At 53.3% G+C, this 18,618-nt stretch overlaps 2 protein-coding genes across 4 annotated transcripts; one reads left to right on the plus strand and one right to left on the minus strand.

The window, feature by feature from the left end:
- Positions 1-646: 646 nt before the first annotated feature.
- LOC101825291 (lymphocyte antigen 6 family member G6F) lies at positions 647-15,877 on the minus strand. Its single transcript, XM_040732527.1, has 9 exons — positions 15,775-15,877; positions 13,697-14,026; positions 13,349-13,612; positions 10,095-10,247; positions 9,868-9,934; positions 9,431-9,548; positions 3,254-3,338; positions 3,018-3,155; positions 647-989 (listed from the first exon to the last, which is right to left on the minus strand). The coding sequence occupies exons 1-9, from the start codon at positions 15,836-15,838 to the stop codon at positions 775-777; spliced, it is 1,434 nt and encodes a 477-aa protein (XP_040588461.1). The 5' UTR covers positions 15,839-15,877; the 3' UTR covers positions 647-774.
- On the plus strand, positions 5,616-7,804 carry LOC101826250 (lymphocyte antigen 6G6e). Of its 3 annotated transcripts, none has more exons than XM_040732373.1 (4): positions 5,616-5,746; positions 6,185-6,295; positions 6,827-6,952; positions 7,043-7,804. In XM_040732373.1, the coding sequence occupies exons 2-4, from the start codon at positions 6,244-6,246 to the stop codon at positions 7,261-7,263; spliced, it is 399 nt and encodes a 132-aa protein (XP_040588307.1). In that variant the 5' UTR covers positions 5,616-5,746; positions 6,185-6,243; the 3' UTR covers positions 7,264-7,804. The 3 variants fall into 3 exon arrangements, with proteins under 3 accessions (XP_040588307.1, XP_012982701.1, XP_040588306.1); XM_013127247.3 differs by lacking the exon at positions 5,616-5,746 and adding an exon at positions 5,946-6,102; XM_040732372.1 differs by lacking the exon at positions 5,616-5,746 and having other exon boundaries at positions 6,124-6,295.
- Positions 15,878-18,618: the final 2,741 nt, after the last annotated feature.

Here is an 18,618-nt window from a genome sequence, read left to right on the forward strand (position 1 = left end):
TGAAGGTGACTGGCACTTTGGCACCACTTAGTGTTTGGAGAAACAACCCTCACCCTAAATTTAGACTGCACCCTGCCAAGAAGCAGGTGCAGCCTGGCTTGAGGGCGCCCCAGAAAAGGTGGGAAAGGTGTTTACAGACAGAGCTTCTGGCTCTTGTTCCCGCCTCCTGGGTGGCTTTCTAACTGGGTTATTCAAGCAACTTGGCTTTCTCAGTTCAAAATTGTCCTGTTAGGAGCCGAGTTATGAAGTAAGGAAGGGGAAACGAACCCGGACAGCCAGGCTCATGGAGTCCTGGTAATCCCCTACTCAGGGACCCCCCACTGTGAAGGTAGAATCTCCTTCAGCAAGTTCCAGGAGCCCCTGAGGGCAGGTTCTCTGCTGTTTCAGGGGTGTCATTGGGTAAGGACTGCTGACAGGTCGGATGTTAACTGAAACACCAGCCGTCAGCTAACCCTCACACTATCCCTTCAGCCTTTTCAACAGAAGATAAATAGACTCCGGGGAGCAGCGGCGCACGCCTTTAACCCCAGCAGTCAGGAGACAGAGTCGGGCGGATCTCTGTGAGTTTGAGGCCAGCCTGGACTACAGAGGACAGCCAGGACTACATAAAGAAACCTTGTCTACGAAAACAAACAACAAGCAAACAAAAACGGATGGCATTTAATAGCTCTAGAACAGTCCATGCATTTTAATGGCACACAAAGCAGTTTCTGCCTGCTCACCTTGGATGCTCAGGTCCCTCAGTCCCCACCCTACCCTCAATCCACTGTGGCTCTACAGGCCTGGTAAGAGCCAGGCCAGGGCGGTAACGGCTGCAGCCAGGATACAGAGCGGAGTCAGGGAGCTCGCCGTGGCGCCGTTGCACAGGTCTCCGACGCAGCAATTTTTGTGGGTTGTGAAGGTCACGCCGCCCACGGACTCTATGTCCACTTGATTGCAATGGTGGGTGGCCACGCAGGCTGGGTGGTGCTGACTTAAGGCCATGGACGCTGAGAGAGAGAACCACACTGGGGTGTTGAACTCCTGACTGCAGGGCTTGCCTTCCCTGGCAGAGCAGATGCAGTCTCCAGGGACGCAAAGGGATACTCTGTCGCCTCAAAAAAAACACCTGTCTGAAACTAAGGCATCGGAGCCAAACAGGTCCGCCTAGGGCAGGGATGCCATGGTGTTCCAAGAACCCAGGACCATGCCTGCCTCAGCCTCAACACGAGTGGGGGGGATGGGGGGGAGGGATAGAAACCGCAGCTAAACACAAGAGGGACAGTCTGTAAGACAACGTATCGTTGTGAAGTAAGTTTAGCTAAAGTTGGACACGGTGGTGCAGGCCTGTAACACAGCCACTCGGGAGGCCGAGGCAGGAGGATCCCCTCAAGGCCAGTCTGAGCAACACAACTGAGTTAAAGGTAACCCTCGGCTACAGATTGAGACCCTCCGTGTCCCAACCAAACAGCAAATAGAGCTGGGAATGTAGCTCACTTAGTAAAATGCTTAGGGTGCAGAAGTCCTGGATTTGATCTGCAGTAACAAAATAAACAGGTGGGTAGCACATGCTGCGTGGACAAAGGAGGGTCAGAAGTCCAAGGTCATCCTTGGATTCACAGCAGGTTTGAGGCCACTTTGGGACATGTGAGAGCATGTCCTAAAAAAAAATGTAAAAAAATATCGAGCTGGAGAGAGCTCAGTGGCTGAGTGCTGGCCACCCTTCTAGAAGACCTGAGCTCTGACATCAGGCTCACAACCACCGGAGACTCCAGCCAGCTTCAGGGGAGCTGATAACTCCTCTGGCCTCCGAGAACACCCACACACACTCGGCAGACACTCGGACAGACGGCAGACAGACTCATACGCAAACATAAATCTTTTAAAGATAATAAATTGGGACGGGGGGGGGGGGGGATGACTCGGGTTAAGAGCACTGGCTGCTCTTCCACAGGACTTGGTTCGGCTCCCACACCAACTTGGTGGCTCCAGTCTCCTGTAATTCCGATTCCAGAGGATTTCACCCCCTCTTCTGACCGCCAACGACACCAGGGACACCTGTGGCACACCATCACACACGCAGAAAGACATTCATGCACATACATTTTAAAATCTAAAAAAAAAATGTCATTTTAAGCAAGTCATGGTGGCTCACACCTGCCCTTAATCTCAGCACTCAGGAAGTAGAAGCAGGCAGATTTTTGTAAGTTCAAGTCTAGCCTGGTCTATGTAGCGAGTTCCAGGCTCGCCAAGAATACACAGTGAGATCCTGTCTCCAACCAACTAAAAATACAAACCAAATAAGATAATTACTTTAAAATAAAGTCAACGGGGTACTCTGCTCTGAGCTTGGTGACTGAATCTCTAAGTCTAGGTTAACTAGTATCGTGCTGTCATTTTCCAATTTTGGTAATGTTAGCAGCTGAAGAAGCTGGGTAGAAACAGGAACTCTGGCTGGGCAGTGGTGGTGCATGCCTTTAATCCCAGCACTTGGTTGGCAGAGACCAGGCGGATCTCTGTGAGTTCGAGACCAGCCTGGTCTACAAGAGCGAGTTCCAGGACAGCCTCCAAAACCACAAAAACCACAGAGAAACCCTGCCTCCAAAAACCAAAAAAAAAAAGAAAAAAGAAAAAAAAAAAAGAAAAACAGGAACTCTGTGCATTTCTTTCCTATTTTTCCAGTTAAACCTAATGATTTCAAAATAGACTATTAAACACACATACACACTCCCCTCAGCTCCAGTCCCTGAGAGTTGGAAGTTTGGAGTTTGGTTTAACATTTTGACTCTGGTCTTGGGAGACAGTTTCTTCCCTAGCAAAGGCCTATGAGGTTCTTCTATGGAGAGCAAGGGGAGGGGGCCTGAGGCGTGTGGGCTGCTCCAGGCACGGTGCCAGGAGCCACGAGGGTTAGTCTGCCCTACCACAACAGTGCCACCATCTGCCCAGAGCCGGGGGCGGAATTTGGAAGGGTGGTAGCCCTCAGGATTGGAGTGGGGGCCGGTTGGAAGCAGCGGGAAGTGGGGGGGCGAAGGACTCACGTTGCTTGGCTTGTCCTGGGTTGGGTTGGGGTTTGCGGTCCAGAAAGCCGCAGCGCTCACCCTCAGCACAGGTGATCACCGTCTGTTTGCAGGAGCTGCTGGGGCCTCCACCGCAGTCATAACACCGCGTGCCGTGTCCTGGCAGGAAAGAAGAGGTTCGAGGTTCGGGACCCGCGCCCTTAGAGGAGCCCTGGAAGAGGGAAGGGCAGGCCTGTGCCAGAAACATGCTCCCTTACCCAAGGCAGCGCCTAGCAGGACGCACAGTAGGATCCCGGCCAACTGGGGGTTCATCACCTCTGCTGCTGCCGGTGGCGACTCTCCCTCCCGCCCCCCCCCCTCTCAGGCGCTGCTCTGCCAGCTTTTATATCCCCTTGCCTTGAGCTTTATAGGGCAATAAAGAGCGAAGAGTCTCCCCCAGCAGACACCAGGGCCCCAATGGGGACAGGGAGGGGCCCCAGGGTGTCTCTGAGCATCCCTCTGAGGTCCCAAAGGCCTCCATCCTCCGCAGCAGTTTCCAGCCGAAGAACCATCCCCCTCCGGGGGGTCGCTAAGCCCCTTTCATACCTACCCCCCCAACCCCAGGGTCTTCTGTTTTCAACCCGATGTCTGAGGGTTTGGTCCTGCTCACCCACCTCCCCGATGGAATGCAGAAGTAGGTTATGAAAACCCAGCCACCTTTGATTATAGCCAGCACTAAATGGATTCTCAAAAAATGTAAAACAATGCCATGCTCCCCGTGCCGTCCCAGGCTAATTATTATTTTTCACACAACTATGTCTCCCTAACATATAATACGTTGCTTTTATTTGTTAAGTGAATCAAACTGCACCTAATTGTTTATTTAGCTAGCTGATAGTTGTTGTTTTTGGGACAGGGCTGGCTTGGAGCTTCTGATCCTCTTCCCTCAGTGTCTCGGGTGCTGGGATCACAGGCGTGAATCACCAAGCCTGGCTTCAATACCAACTTTAAATGTCCTATTTTATCGTTTTGGATTATAGAGATTTACTGTGCGTGTGCGTGTGTGCGTGTGCGCGCGCACATGTGTGTGTGTGTGTGTGTGTGTGTGTGTGTGTGTGTGTGAGTGTTTGCTTGTTCTGGCAGTCTTATGCATAACCTGGGCTAGCCTAGAACCCCGCAGGTAGTCCAGGCTGACCTCAGCTTTACAGAAATCCTCCTGCCTCAGTCTCAGGTGTACTGGGATCATGGGTGTGTGCCGTCCCCTGAGGCTTCTTATTTTAATTCCTTTTTATTTTTTTTTAAAGATTTATTTTATGTGAGCGAATGTTTTGCCTACAGGTAGATATGTGCCCCACGCGCATGCCTGGTACTGGTGGAGGCCACAAAAGTGCATCCAGCCAGGCGTTGGTGGCACACGCCTTTAATCCCAGCACTCGGGAGGCAGAGGCAGGAGGAGCTCTGTGAGTTCGAGACCAGCCTGGTCTACAAGAGCGAGTTCCAGGACAGCCTCCAAAACCACAGAGAAACCCTGTCTCGAGAAACCAAAAAAAAAAAAAAAAAAAAAAGAGTTCGTCCAATCCCTGGACCTGGAGTTACAGTTGGCTGTGAGCCACCATGTGGGTGCTGGGAATAGAGCTTGGGCCCTCTGCAAGAACAGCAAGCTCTCTAAACTGGTGAGCTGTCTCTCCAGCTCCCTTAGGTTTCTTTTTGAGACGTTTTATTTAGGGCTGGAGAGACAGATAACTCAGTGGATGAGAATGTCTGCCGTTCCTTCAGAACAGCTTCTTTCCCCAGTACCCACGAGGAGCAGTGGTAACCAGAGCTCCCGGGACACAGTGTCCTCTCTGGCCTCCGGGCTCCAGCACTTGCATGCATATATCTGCACAGACACACCACACACACACACACACACATACACGCACGCACACACACATACCACACGCACAGTCACACACGCACACACACCACACATGCACATGCATGCACACGAACACACGCACACACACACCACACACATGTATGCACACACATACATGCACACACGCACAGACACAGTCACACACACACCACACATGCACCCGAACACACGCACACACACACCACACTTTAGAAATAAAGTCTTAAGGAAATAGGCAGTAGCAACATAGGATCTCAGTGAGTTTAAGGCCAACCTGGTTTGCAAATAAAGTTCCAGACCAGTCCCCCAAAAAAATAAGTTAATAAAATGCATTATTTGTGTGTCCCTCTGAGTGCAGGTGAAGGCAAGCCGTCCTGCACTGGTGGGGACGGGGGTGGGGTGGGGTGGGACTTTGTGCTCATCTGGCTCTCTCTCTCCCCCCTTTATGTGGTTCCAGGGCTCCAGTCCAGGCTCTCAGGCTTACACGGCAAGGGCTTCTAATACTGAGCCATCTCTCCAGCCCATTTTAATATCTGGTGTGGCAAACATTGATAGAATTCATATGAGGGAAGGATCTCCGAGGTCTTTGGTCGTTTTTCAGGGTACAAAGAGATGCTGAGACGCCCACCCGCCCTCTTCCTGGCCGCAGCCCTTCTGGTGAAGTGTTTCTTCCGTTGGAACTGGGAACGGTTACAGGGCTGTCCGGGTGTTGGATTAGTGCTCTACAGCTGCACGGATACACCCAGTCTTCCCTTTCCAATGTCTTCCCAGAGGAAGGACACACATCCTTCTAGCCCAGCAGTAAAGCCAGGAGGGATAATTATGGGGTAGCAGTGTTGAAGCTTGGGGGGGTGAATCAAAGGATATGAACGAGGTGGGGCAGGCCCCTCACTGCTGGGCTTTATGGGTGGGGTGGGGCGGGGCGTGGCAACGGGTGGGTGGGCTTTGCTGATACCACATTCAACAGGGCCCTTAACATCTAGGGCAGAGGGAGGGAGGGTTCCGAGTGTGACCCTGGGAGGCAAACAAGCTCGGGGGGGGGGGGGGAGACAAAAACAAAAACACAGAACTGAGAACAGCTGGAGCTGAGGGGGGCAGGAGAAGGTGACAGACAGCTCCAGGCCGGCAGACAGCTAGGCTGAGTTAGCAAACACTGAGGAAACAGGAGACCCTCAAGGCGGGCAGGGGCAGGAGAGACACGGGCGTAGGAAGGGAGAGCAGTTGCATCAGGTGGGCAAATCTCACTTTTCCACACCCCAGATTCCCTCGCTGGGTCTGCTTATTTACTGGTTCCTCTTCCGTCTCTGACCAGGTGTGCTCTGACTGGGGTGCAGATCTCATCCTCCCAGACAGCTGAACCCCGGTCCTGCCATGGGCCCCTCCAGAGCCGTCCTCTGCACCCTCTTCCTCTCTGGGGCACTGGGTAAGGGCGGACTGGGGAATCCTCAAGGGCAGAGCGCTGGGACGGGGGGGCGCATGCCAGGGCTGGAATGGAGACTGGAGAAGGAGCTGACAGAGGTGAAGGGAAACAGGGAGTTATTGGGAGACTGGAAGGCTGAGGCAGGAGGAGCTGGACTCCCAGGCCTGCCTGGGCTGTGTAAAACCCTGTCTCAAAAGGCCGGGGGGGGGCGAGCATTTGAGGGTATCTCTTCCTGGTTGCCTCTGACTCTTTGACTCCCTCTCTATTCCCGTTCGTTACCTCACACTTAGCTTGTGCGAGGCCTGGCTCCCTGCTCACAGGCCTCCGTGCGACGCTCTGTGGGCTTGTTTCTCTTGGCCTCTGTTCCTGTCTGTCTCCCCCGACTTACTGTGTCCCTTTCCCTTCGTCCTGTCCCTGGCCTGCGTGCTGTCTCCTTCCTTCCCTGTCTCAAGCCCCTGTCTACTTCTCCTCCGTGCCTCTCCTCTCCCTCCTCCGTGTGTCTGTCCCCTCTTAACCTTCTCTGCCGACCGACAGGTCTCACCACTTCCCCAGCCCGGGGGCGGCTCCGGTGTTATACGTGCAGCTTTGCCAAGCCCTGCTACCCCGTCCTCACAGAGTGCCAGGAAGACGAGGCGTGTGGCATCAGCGTTGGCACCTCAGGTAGGACGACTCTGGCCCAACGGCCCTTTACCGGGTGACTCCTCGCCTCTCCCCTCTGCCACCCAACCTCAGCGTCCCTTTGTCCCGCAGACCAGGAGGAGGAGGAGGATGTCATCGAGCGGAAAGGCTGCCTCCCCAGGGCCCAGTGCCCTCTGCTGGGCCACGCCACCTACTGGTCACAGTCCTACGCTCTCCGACACCAGTGTTGTGAGCAGGACCTCTGCAACACTGCCCCCTCAGGGCGGCTCCCAAGCCTTCCCCTCACCACCCTGTTGCTCCTTGCCTGGGGAGCATCTTTCTCTAGCCTGTGAACCCACGGCCGTCAACCCAGGACTCCGGATGTCATCGTGGACCTGGAAACACGTGCTCGGATGTCTCTGGGGCATGCTCAAGAATGTGTATACACACACACACACACACACACACACACACACACACACACCCTGGCCCCTGAGGGTTTTTACACCAACACCTCTACAGACCCCTCCTGAGACCCGATTCCTACAACTGGAGTTCCGATCCCAGCGTGCATGTGTCCAGAGCCTCATAAGTAGAAACCCCTGCTGTCTTTTCTCTAAGTGTCCCAGGTCAGCTACCCTCAAGGATCTGTGGGTCCCAGGCAAAGGGCCAGACGTGGAAACTGGGATTGGCGAGGCGTAGACTTCTGCTGGAAAAGATGTCACGTGGCACCCGAGGGTCTCAGGAGCGGAAGGCTGCCTTGGGGAACCGTAAAGAGGTACATCTAATAAAAGGGCTATTGTGGTGGAGAAACGGCTCAGGGACAGAGTGCTTGCCTAGCGCACACACCCCCATGTCACCAAAATAAATAAAGACAAAATAAGTAGTATGTAACAGGGCTGTCTGTGAGCCTGGGGGTGCTTCAAGCCTTGCGTAGAGGCGGTGGTGAGGGATCACAGGGGGGGTGCGCTTTAAGAATGAACTCTACAGGCCAGAATCTATGTCTCCTTGGATACCAGCATTTGCATAAGCATAAGAACCTGGCTTTGGGTGCCAGCACCCACTTAAAAAGCTGGTCTTGGGCCGGGCGGTGGTGGCGCACGCCTTTAATCCCAGCACTCGGGAGGCAGAGGCAGGTGGATCTCTGTGAGTTCGAGACCAAGCCTGGTCTACAGAGCGAGTTCCAGGACAGTCTCCAAAACAATACAGAGAAACCCTGTCTCAAAAAACAAAAAACAAACAAACAAAAAAAGCTGGTCTTGGGGCTGGAGCGGTGGCTCAGAGGTTAAGAGCACCGGCTGCTCCTGCAGAGGACCCGAGTTCAATTCCCAGCAACCACATGGTGGCTCACAACCACCTATGATTCCAGTCCCAGGATATACGTGCAGGCAAAGCACCAGTACATACAACATTTTAAAAATTAAAAGTCGGGGATAGCCACACATGAGTGCTCGTAACCCCAGTGCCAATGAGGGGCAGAGACGGGAGGATCTGTGGGTCTTGCTGGCCATCAGTTTAGTGAGAGACCCTGCCTCGAAGGGGTAAGAGGAAAGAGTAGGACACCCGATGTCTTCCGCGCATGCGCTGGCGTGTGCGCCCGTGCACCTGTATGTCTGCAACAGTCCCACACAAGAGCGAACTGTAGCTGCCTTGTGGACTGGACGGGCACACTGGAACCTGGGCGATGCCCCGCACACAGTTTCCATCTGTGTGGCCGTCATCACCCTCTCTCCTGCCAACATCCGAGCCTACGCCACCGCAGCGTGAAGGCTGCAAGGTGAGGATTCCAAAAAAGCTGCTCTCTCCCTCGAGAGCCAACCTTGAGTCAAAAAGGGAACCTGGCAGAGCTGCTTGTGAGGGTGTGGTCTCGTTTCTGGAGGCTGGCGACTGACTGTTTTGGAGCACTGATGCCCTCTCCCGCTTCACCGTCCCAGAGTTGCCCTCTGTTCAGAGAGCCTGGAAGTACTCGCTCCACTAAGGATCTGTCTGCCAGCCCTAGTATATGCTTCCTCTGCCCGGGGAGATAGCCTGGGACCCCTGGGTGCGAGGGGCAGAGCTCCCAGGGAGTCGGAAGTGATAAGCTGCTCATGCTGGTGATGGAGACCCACAGAGTAGCGTGTGGGCGCCTGGGATAAGGAGATCTCCCTGCTGGGGCTGAACTGGCCTCCCCCTCTGGGCTTGCTTCCCTCCTGTTCCATCTGAGGAAGTCTGGGGCCTGATTAAGGGTCTTGTTCCCTCTCAGTGTCTCTCTGTGGGAACAACGGGGGGGGGGGGGGAGGGGAGGTCTGGTTTACTTTGGAGGGGGCCTGCTGCACCTTCTGTTTTCCCTGTCCCCCAGATCTCCCCACTTGGGGATCCTGCTTTCCCCACTCTGCAATCGAGTCTCTCAGCTTCTCCCCCCCCCACCGACTTTTCTTCACAGCTTCTCCTATGACAAACGCCCCGTCACTTCTCAAGCCTCTGGGCTTCCCTGTGGCTCTTGTCCCCAACAGAGACTCCAAACCCCATCATAGGTCTCACTCTGGGTCCCTCCTCTACCAGCTGCGTCAAGACAGGAGACCACACCTTTTTGTACGTGGCACCACAGAATGATGTTTCTCCCTTCCTCAGGTCCTCCCTGTCCCCGCCAGCTTGGTGGCTGTTGGAGGCCAGGAGGGATTAGAGTCACACCCTCAGCCCCACCCCCGTCCACAGGGTTTTTCAGGGAATTCTTCAGGTGACAGAGGACAGCAGGTCAGGCTCCCCGAGGCAGATGTCACCAAGGTCACCTGGTCTTGTGGGTGGGCGGGCTGTAGAGTTTTGCCAAGCAGAAAGCCGTGTTAAAAAAGCTACTACACCTGCTCACGAACCAGGACCCCCCATCTGCAATCCAACCCCGGAACCAGGCAACAGCAATTTCCCATGCTCGGGCCCCTCTGGGACATGACGTAAGCCCCCGTCCCCCAGTTGTTCCTTACCCAAGGTGGGCCAAGTGGATGTTCTCATAGACCTGGACTTCAGGTTTGAAGTGAGGCATCGAGGGTTCTGGGGAAAAGAGGCCGTGTGGTGGATAGCGGTCGCCAGACAATTCGGGGATGTGCTCCTTGTCACCCCTCCCTTAGAGCAGACAGAGGCCAGCCAGAGTCTAGATATGAGCCCCACCCTCTGCCTCACACGCAGGTGACGTCTCTGGGCGAAGACTCACCTCTGTCCTGAGACCGCTGGGCCCTCTGCCTGCAGAGCACAATGCTGAGGGCTATGATGGTGACCCCCAGGCCGGCTGTGAGCAGCAGCAGCACCCCGGGCACATCCCAGCCCCGGGCAGAGGTGCACGTGGCGGGAGACGGTTCTGTGGAAGCTGCTGTGACATCAAGACAAGAATGACAGGCAGTGGGGGCCTCAGTGCCTTCCTGGTCTACACAGTGAGGGATTTTACCTTCCTGACAGGAAGGTCAGGTCAGGGAGCCTGACCTTCCCGTCGCTGCTGCAGGAAGGAAGCAGAGTCGTTCTGTGATGTCACCTAAAAAAGGTCTGGTCACCTGTCTTAAGCAGCCAGGGCAGAGGCAGCCCTGAGTCAGACATGGCTTGCTCCCTCACAGTCTAGGGGGGATTTTCCTACAGGAAATACTCAGGAGACCCCCTGCCTCCAGCACCCACCGCCCTCTGACTCTGCTCGTGGACTCCAGGAGTCACCATCCGAGAGAGTGGCAGCGGTCCCCGTCACACAGGGACAGCTGGTTCCAGAGCACATCCTAGTCATAGCTTCTCTCACGATAATTCACATTTTTAAAGCTTCGTTTATTATCGTGCATGCAGCGTTCTGCCAGCATGTATGCCTGCAGGCCAGAAGAGGGCGCCAGATCTCACTACGGATGGTTGTGAGCCACCATGTGGTTGCTGGGAAATGAACTCAGGACCCCTGGAAGAGCAGGCAGTGCTCACCGCAGCGCACACCTACAATACCAGCACCTGGGAGGTGGAGATGAGACAGTAAGGAGCAGAGGTCATCATCTACGGGAGTGGGTGGGGGGTGGGGAGTGTGTGTGGGGACGGCTGGAGGCCTGCCTGGGCTGCGCAAGAGCTTGGCTCAGTGCAAAAGAAACAGGGAAGGGCCAGCCTGGTCTACACAGTGAATTTCAGGCCAACCAGGTCTGCAGGCGAGATACTAACATTAAAAAAAGACAGGGCTGGGGGGGATGGCTCAGTAGTTAGTTAGCATGCTGGCCACACACGTGTGAATCCCCAGAGACCATGTGAATGCAGGCGGGCATGGCGGCCCAGCTGTAATTCCAGCCTCTGAGGGCAGAGATGAAATGGCATCCCCAGAGCATGCTGGCTAGTGTGACTAGCCTTATTGATGAGCTCAGGGTTTGATTGAGAGACACTGCTTCCTTGACCAAGACGGAAGAGCAATGGATTCCAGACATCAACCTCAGGCCTCCACATGTCTGCACACCCATGTTCGTGTGTGTGTGTGTGTGTGTGTGTGTCTGTGTCTGTGTCTGTGTGTATCTATGCGTGTGTGTCTGTGTGTGCACACGCGCATGCGCGCACCCATGTGTACCCACACACATGCAAATATGCATACACGCATGCATACCGCACACGCATGAAAAGGGAAAAAGCTTTACCGCTCCCGTTTCTTCGTTCCCTTATCGGCCACTCCCGTGCTCGTCTCTAGGCCTTGCCGAGATCTCTCTGTCTGGAAACAGTGCCTGCTTGCTCCTCTGACTTACAGCCGGGTCATTCTAGTCTGGCAGCTCTCGTTCTCCACATAGTGGCCTTTATTTTGCACAGCTACACACGTCTGCTTCTGCCTTTCCTGTCAATCGGCCATTACACGACCGCATGTGCGACCCCTTCTTCACAAGTCAGCGTCCCCAGAAACCCCTATGCACTTCCTCTCTGCCATGGAAAAGTCCATAGACGTAATAGATTAGTCTGTTTCTTTCTTTTGTTGTTTTTGAGACAGGGTTTTGTGAAGTCCTTTCTGGCCTTGAACGCCTGCCTCCCCCTCCAAGTCCTGGGACTGCAGTACGAACCACCATGCTTGGCTCACATATTGGCCTATTTCTTGACTTTTTTTTTTTTTTTTTTTAGCAGGGTGGGGACAGGGCTGGGCTTCTCTATATAGATAGCCCTGGTTGGCCTGAAATTTGCTATGTCGACCAGGCTGGCCTAGGAACTCAAAGACACTGACTGCCTCTGCCTCCTGACAGCTAGGACTAAAGGCACAGACCTGTTTCTTTTCTTTTCTGAAGCAAGGTCACATGTAGGGCAGATGACCTTTGAACTCACCATAGAGCCAAGGCTCAAACTTCTGCTCCTCCTTCTTCCTGCCAAGTGTGAAGAGGCCAATGATGCCACACCCTGCTTATAGATCAGTCTGGTTCTGTCTTGTGTGTGTATGTGTCCTGTGGGTGTTGGTGTGCATGTGTGTGTGTGTGTGCGTGAACATGTGTGTATGTGTTCCTGTGGGTGTTAGTGTGCATGACTATGTGTGCTCATGTGTGTGTTCATGTTGGTGAGCTTGCCTGTGTGTCTGTGTGCTCCTGTGGGTGAGCACGCCTTTGTGTGTGTGTGTGTATGTGTGTGTGTATACATGCCTGTGTGCTCCTGTGGGTGAGCACGCCTGTGTGTGTGTACATGCCTCTGTGTGTGTACATGCCTCTGTGTGTGTGTACATGCCTCTGTGTGTGTGTACATGCCTGTGTGTGTGTACATGCCTCTGTGTGTGTGTGTACATGCCTCTGTGTGTGTGTGTACATGCCTCTGTGTGTACATGCCTCTGTGTGTGTGTGTGTACATGCCTGTGTGCATGCACACGTGTGGAGACTAGAGGCCAACCTCAGGTGGTGTTCCACCATATTTTGTGAGACGAGTTCTCTCGTTAGCCTGGAGCTCACACAGCCCTGGAGTCGTCTGTCGGCCCACCTGGTGTTGGGACTACAGCTGTGCATCACCAGGAATGGCTTTTTTATGTGACTTCTGAGTTCAAACTCTGATTCTAATGTTTGTGCTATAAGCATTTAACATGGCAGAGCTCTCTCTTCACTCCTAGATTAACCCCTTACTAACAGTGGTAAATCCCTCCAAAGAAGGTCCTGGCTCCCGGTCTGGTCTGTTCCTTTTTTTTTCTTTTTGGTTTTTCAAGACAGGGTTTCTCTGTATTGCTTTGGAGTCTGTCCTGGAACTCGCTCTGTGGACCAGGCTGGTCTCTAACTCCCAGAGATCTGCCCGCCTCTGCCTCCTGGGTGCTGGGATTAAAGGCGTGCGCCACCAACGGCCAGTTAATCAACCCTCTTTTATGATAGATTTGGCCAATGTGTGTGGGGGGGAGCCTTCCCCTACAGGGAGGTGACCTTCGGAGCCGGCCTGATTTGCCTCATTTTCCAACCTTGAGAGATGTGCCAGAGAGAATCCCCTTTCCCTTTCTTCAGTTCCCCCCTCGTTTTTTACCTGCCAGGCTAAAGATGAATCTTTTGTTCTGAGGCATGAGGCAGCGGATGCTCCTCGGCTTACGGCCCCTGGTCTCAGGAAACCCCTCTGCGGGACACACCAGCAGCAGGGCAGCTCCGTCTCCCCAGAAGTACTGAGCATGTCCTCTCACAGGATTCCTCCCCTCTAGCCAGGTCACGGAGTCCAGACGCCTGGCGGGGACCACAGAGCACAGGAGGGCAGAGCAAGAGAGGCCATCCAGGGACTTCACAGAGAACTGGGACCCTGGCAAGAGAGAGGACGCCTCAGTTCCTTGTGTGGTCTTCCCAAGCCTCCAGTGTCCACGGAGGTCCTTGCGCCCTAACTCACCTTTGAGCACGGAGACATCGTACACCCTCCAGTTCTGGTATTTATGGCTCTGGTCCCTCACCATGCACCAGTACCGACCGGCATCTTCGTCCCCGGGCCCCTCCAGCAGTAAGGAGTAGTTCCCAAGGACTTTGAACCTGGAGTCATTCTCAGGCTTCCCCAGATCCGAGACTGGCCTGTCTACTTGGATCTGGGCCACCAAGATGGTGGAGGAGCTTCCAGCAGGGCTGCGGAACCAGGTGAGGACCTGGCCCCCAAGTAGGGAGGGCGGCGAGGGACACGGCAGCTCGGCTGACTCCCCCGAGACGACATAGACCGTCTGGATGCTGTCTGTGGAGAAATGGCGGTGTCAGGACTAGAGCTGTCTATGCCTTCAGCAAGCCCCCACTTCATGTCTAACCCCTGGGGTCTCCAGAGCACATTTCTCAAGCGACTACTAAGAAGAGAGGCTGGCAAAGCGTAGTTGGTTAAGTGCTTGCCTGAGTTCTTGGGTCCCATACCCAACACTGAAAGAAAGAAAAAAGCCTCTCTCGGTCTGGGAATGGGGCTCAGGGCTCAGCTGGCAAGAGTGCCTGTCTAGTTTGCATGAAGGGCGACCCTGGTCCCCAACACTGCGTAAACCCATAAACCCAATGTGCTGGTGCATGCTTGGCGATCCAGACACCCAGAGCAGGAAGATCAGAAGCTCAGCGTCACCCTCAGCTGCTTAAAGGGTTCAAGGCTACCTGGGATACACGAGTGTCCCAGAAAAGTGGGGACCTGGGGACAGGGATGGGCGGGTGAGGTGGAATACGGAGAGTAAAGTCTTTCTATTTTCCCTTGCCGGCGAGAGGCTCTGAGACAGGACGGGACAGGATGTAAGGAGGCTGCCCTTATCTCTTCAAACATCTACCCATCTGTTTTTGTTTTCTACAGGGAGCTAAGCCAGGCATGGCGGGCACACACCTGTCATGCCAGCACTCGGGAAGGCTGAGGGAAGAGAGGACTGCAATATATTAGCAATTACCAGGCCAACCAAGGTACTTCTTATAAAGCAATGCCCTGTCTCAAAACAGACCGATATTAATAAAAAAAAAATAATAATAAGGGAAACTGTAAGCTGGGCGCAGTGGCATGCACCTGTAGTCACAGCACGGGGGAGGGGGAGGGGGAATGGGAGGGGGGAGGGGGAGGGTTCCTGAGCTGAGCGTTCAGGGCCAGCCTGGACTGCTGCGGGTTGTCATACAGATTTGACAAAAATTCCTTGCTAAAGCAACTTAAGGGAGTAAGAGTCATTCATTCATTCATTCATTCATTACATTTGAGACAGGGTTTCTCTGTGTAGCCCTGGATGTCCTGGAACTCACTCTGTAGACCAGGCTGACCTCAAACTCAGAGATCTGCCTGCCTCTGCCTCCTGAGTTCTGGGACTGAAGGTGCGCGCCGCCACCACTTGAAGTTTATTTTGGCTTGTGGTTTAAGGAACACAGACCGTCATAGCGGGACATTTATGGCGGTAGAAACATGCCTGCCTCTGGAAGGACTTAGGGGTAGAGGAAGGGGACGTCTATTCTCGACTGGCTCTGTCCTTTTTGAGTTAGACTAGGACCCCAGGCCGCTGGATGGTGACACTGGCAGTTGAGGTAGCTCTTCCTTTCCTCCCCAGTTAAAACTCTTTGGAAACACCCTCACAGACGTGCCTAGAAGTAGTGTACTCAGCATCACAACCACATAGCAAGACCCTCATCTTGCACCATCAAATCAACTGTTTGCCTGAAGATTACCTGGATCTCCTGGTCTCGCTATCTCCTCTCAAATTCTGGGATGATGGACATCGAGCGTCTGTTTAAGTGGTGATAGGGACCTCTTTTGAGCTACATCCTCAGGCCTGATACTTACATTTCCGAAAACACAGGAAACTGTATGTAACTGTATGTAGGATGCCTCTGGGTCTCCCCCAGGACTAAAAGCTGAGATAGTTCCAGCAAAGCGAGTCTGTCTCCTTGAGTCATGTGTATTTTCAGAAGTGCTAAGGAGGAAAAGCAGCGGCCCCTCCCAGCTTTCCAAATAGCTGCAGAACCCCCCCTCATGCCCCTTACCTGCGGCGGCCTGGGGGCGCCCACACCAGAACAGGAGGAGGAGGAGAGCGACTATGGCTGCCATGGAGAGAGACTGCCGCGTCCCCCTGCTCCAAAGACCTGGTGTTTCCAGGGAGGAAGCAGAACACAGATAAAGGCCACATCCCCTGGGCTGGAGCTGCTGAGCCTCTGGGGAAATGAGAATGCAGGTGGGGGTGGGGGGCACTCAGCTGCACGTCTTCTGGGGGAAGAAGAGCCTTCATCTTCAGTGCTTGGAGTCAGTGCTGGTGCAAGCTGCTCTGATGTGGAAGGAATCCCAGATGTCTACCTACACCTTCTGCAGCTTGTTCTGTCCCGAGACATCAGCCATGAGCCAACCAAGCCTGTTCTCGCCTTGGAACCCTGCATAAAGCCATACACCCAGGCGGTGCCCCCTAAGTGAGCTCAAGTGTCTTTTCCTGTGGTTGTCTGGCATACCGTGGACTGTTCCAGAACCCCTGCGGAGTGTCTTTAGCCGTCACTCGAGGAGAAACGCAGCAGGGACCTGGATTATTCATGGATGCACACCTTTATACACATCTAATTGTTTATCATTTAATTTGGGTGGTTAATATTTAATTATGTGGTTGCTTTTTGTGTGTGTGTGTGTATTTTATTTCATTTTTGGGGCCAGGGTTGCAAGTTGTGTGGTTAGGGATGATATTGAAATCTTGACTGGCGCTCCCTTCACCTCCCAAGGTATGAGGTGAGATGACAGGTGCGTATCATTATGAACAAATTATTTCAAATATTGGGCAAGTTCTTTGTCGCTGAGGGATATCCCCAGCCATTAAATTATCTTCTCTTGGGCTGGGGAGGTGGCTCAATGGATGACGGCCTTTGCCAACGAGCCTAGCAGCTGGAGCTCAGTCCTCAGGATCCTCAGGGGCCCGGGGAGAACTGACTCCTCAGAATTGGTCTCTGAGTTTCACATACAACACACTGGCTAGTTTTTCCTATTTATTTATCTCTTTATTTTAATTTTGCATCCTGACCCGTTTCCCCTCCTTCCTATCCTCTCATCCCTGCCCTCTGTCCCCACCTTCACTGGCTAGCTTTTAATGTCAACTTTACACCTTAGCACCCTGTGAGAAGAACCATTTCTTCTGTGTAGAATGTTTCTCTGTGTAGTTTCGGAGTCCATCCAGGAACTCACTCTGTAGACCAGGCTGGCCTCAAATTCAAGAGATCCACCTGCCTCTGCCTCCTAAGTGCTGGGAGAGGCAGGCAGATCTCTGTGAGTTCGAGGCCAGCCTGGTCTACAGAATCAGTTCCAGGACAGGCTTCAAAACAATACAGAGAAACCCTGTCTCGAAAAAACAAAACAAAACAAAATAAGGGGGAATGTAGGCATTTCGGGGTGGATTGGATCGGGACAGGTATCCTGGATCTCAGGAGTCACACACAGAATACTGAGTGTTACACAGCTCAGATGGAAAGGTATCCTGGAGCTTGGGAGCCAAGGACTACCACAGGCTGCAGTAAGCATAGCAGCTTACAACCCTGCCTCAGGGAAAGGCTTCCACAGTGTATCGGCTCTGCTCCTGCAGGAGAGGTTCTTTCAGTTGGTAATGCTTGCCCAGTGTAGCAGTTTTGCTCCTCCTGCGGGAGTGGAGAGCCGCTCTGTCAGGGGAAGGTTTCCCTGGCAAGTGTTACAGCCCTGCTTGCCCTGCTGCCTCTACTTGCTCTGCCCTGCCCAGGGTTGCCTCTGTTCCGCTGCCGCAAAAGATCTTCACCCAAAGCGATTCATTCAAGGGGTTTATTGGGAGGAAAGAATCCAGAAGAGTGGCTGCCCTCTGCCAGAGTGACAGAGGACAGCCTGGTAGCACAAACAGCCACAAGCTGAACAGACACAGGGTTTATATAGGGCTTCCAGGGTGGGGATTGGTCAGATTTTAATGCTGAGCTCAGATTGGCTAGAGCTCCTGCTCGAGGATTAGTTAGTTTTCTGTACAGGATTTGGTCAGATTTGGCTCTGGTTTCAGGGCAAAAGTGTGTTTCTTTCTCTGGTCCTTTTTAGTCTTTTGGCTCCAATTTTAGGGCCAGGGTGCATTTCTTTCACTGACTCTGACTCCAGGGACAAAGTGTGTTCTATTGGCACTGGTTTCAGGGTCAGGGTACATTTCTTTGGTTGTGGTTGCAGGGCCAGTGTGTTTCTTTGGCTCTCCTCAGGGTGTTTCTTTGGCTGCTCCCTTTTTCCTACAGGGAAGCCCTAGCAGAGTGTCTGAGTGAGGGTTAACATTGCTGTGATGGAACACCGTGACCAAGGTAATTTGGGGAGCAAAGGGCTTATTCAGCTTACACTTCTAAATCATCCTTCATCATCAAAAGAAGTCAGGACAGGAACCCACACGGGGCAGGAACCTGGAGGCAGGAGCGGGTGCAGAGACCATGGAAGGATGCTGCTTACCGGCTTGCTCCTTTTCATTGTATGACTGCACAAGAGTGACCACTAACAACCACACAACAGAGTCAATTCTAGGCTACCTTGAAATCTCCTCTGCCAATGACATTACTCTAAAACTCTAGGACTTGCAGGCTGTGTGCATATGTGGACACACACACACACATAATTTTAAAATCTGAAAAAGAGGGAATGGTGAAACATGTGTTTAATCGTAGCACTTTGAAACGGTCTCTCTACGTGGCCCTGACTGGCCTGGAACTCACTATGTACACCAGAGTGGCCTGGAACCAAGAGACTCATCCGTCTCTGCCTCTTGAGTGCTGGGGTGAAAGGTGTGTGCTATTACACCTGATGGATTACCTCTTTCAATAACTTTTTTATAGGATTTTTCATAATCCTGGTATTTCTTCTAATGGATA

This window comes from Mesocricetus auratus, unplaced genomic scaffold (assembly GCF_017639785.1).
Source record: "Mesocricetus auratus isolate SY011 unplaced genomic scaffold, BCM_Maur_2.0 Super-Scaffold_100027, whole genome shotgun sequence".
Taxonomy (NCBI): Eukaryota; Metazoa; Chordata; class Mammalia; order Rodentia; family Cricetidae; genus Mesocricetus; species Mesocricetus auratus.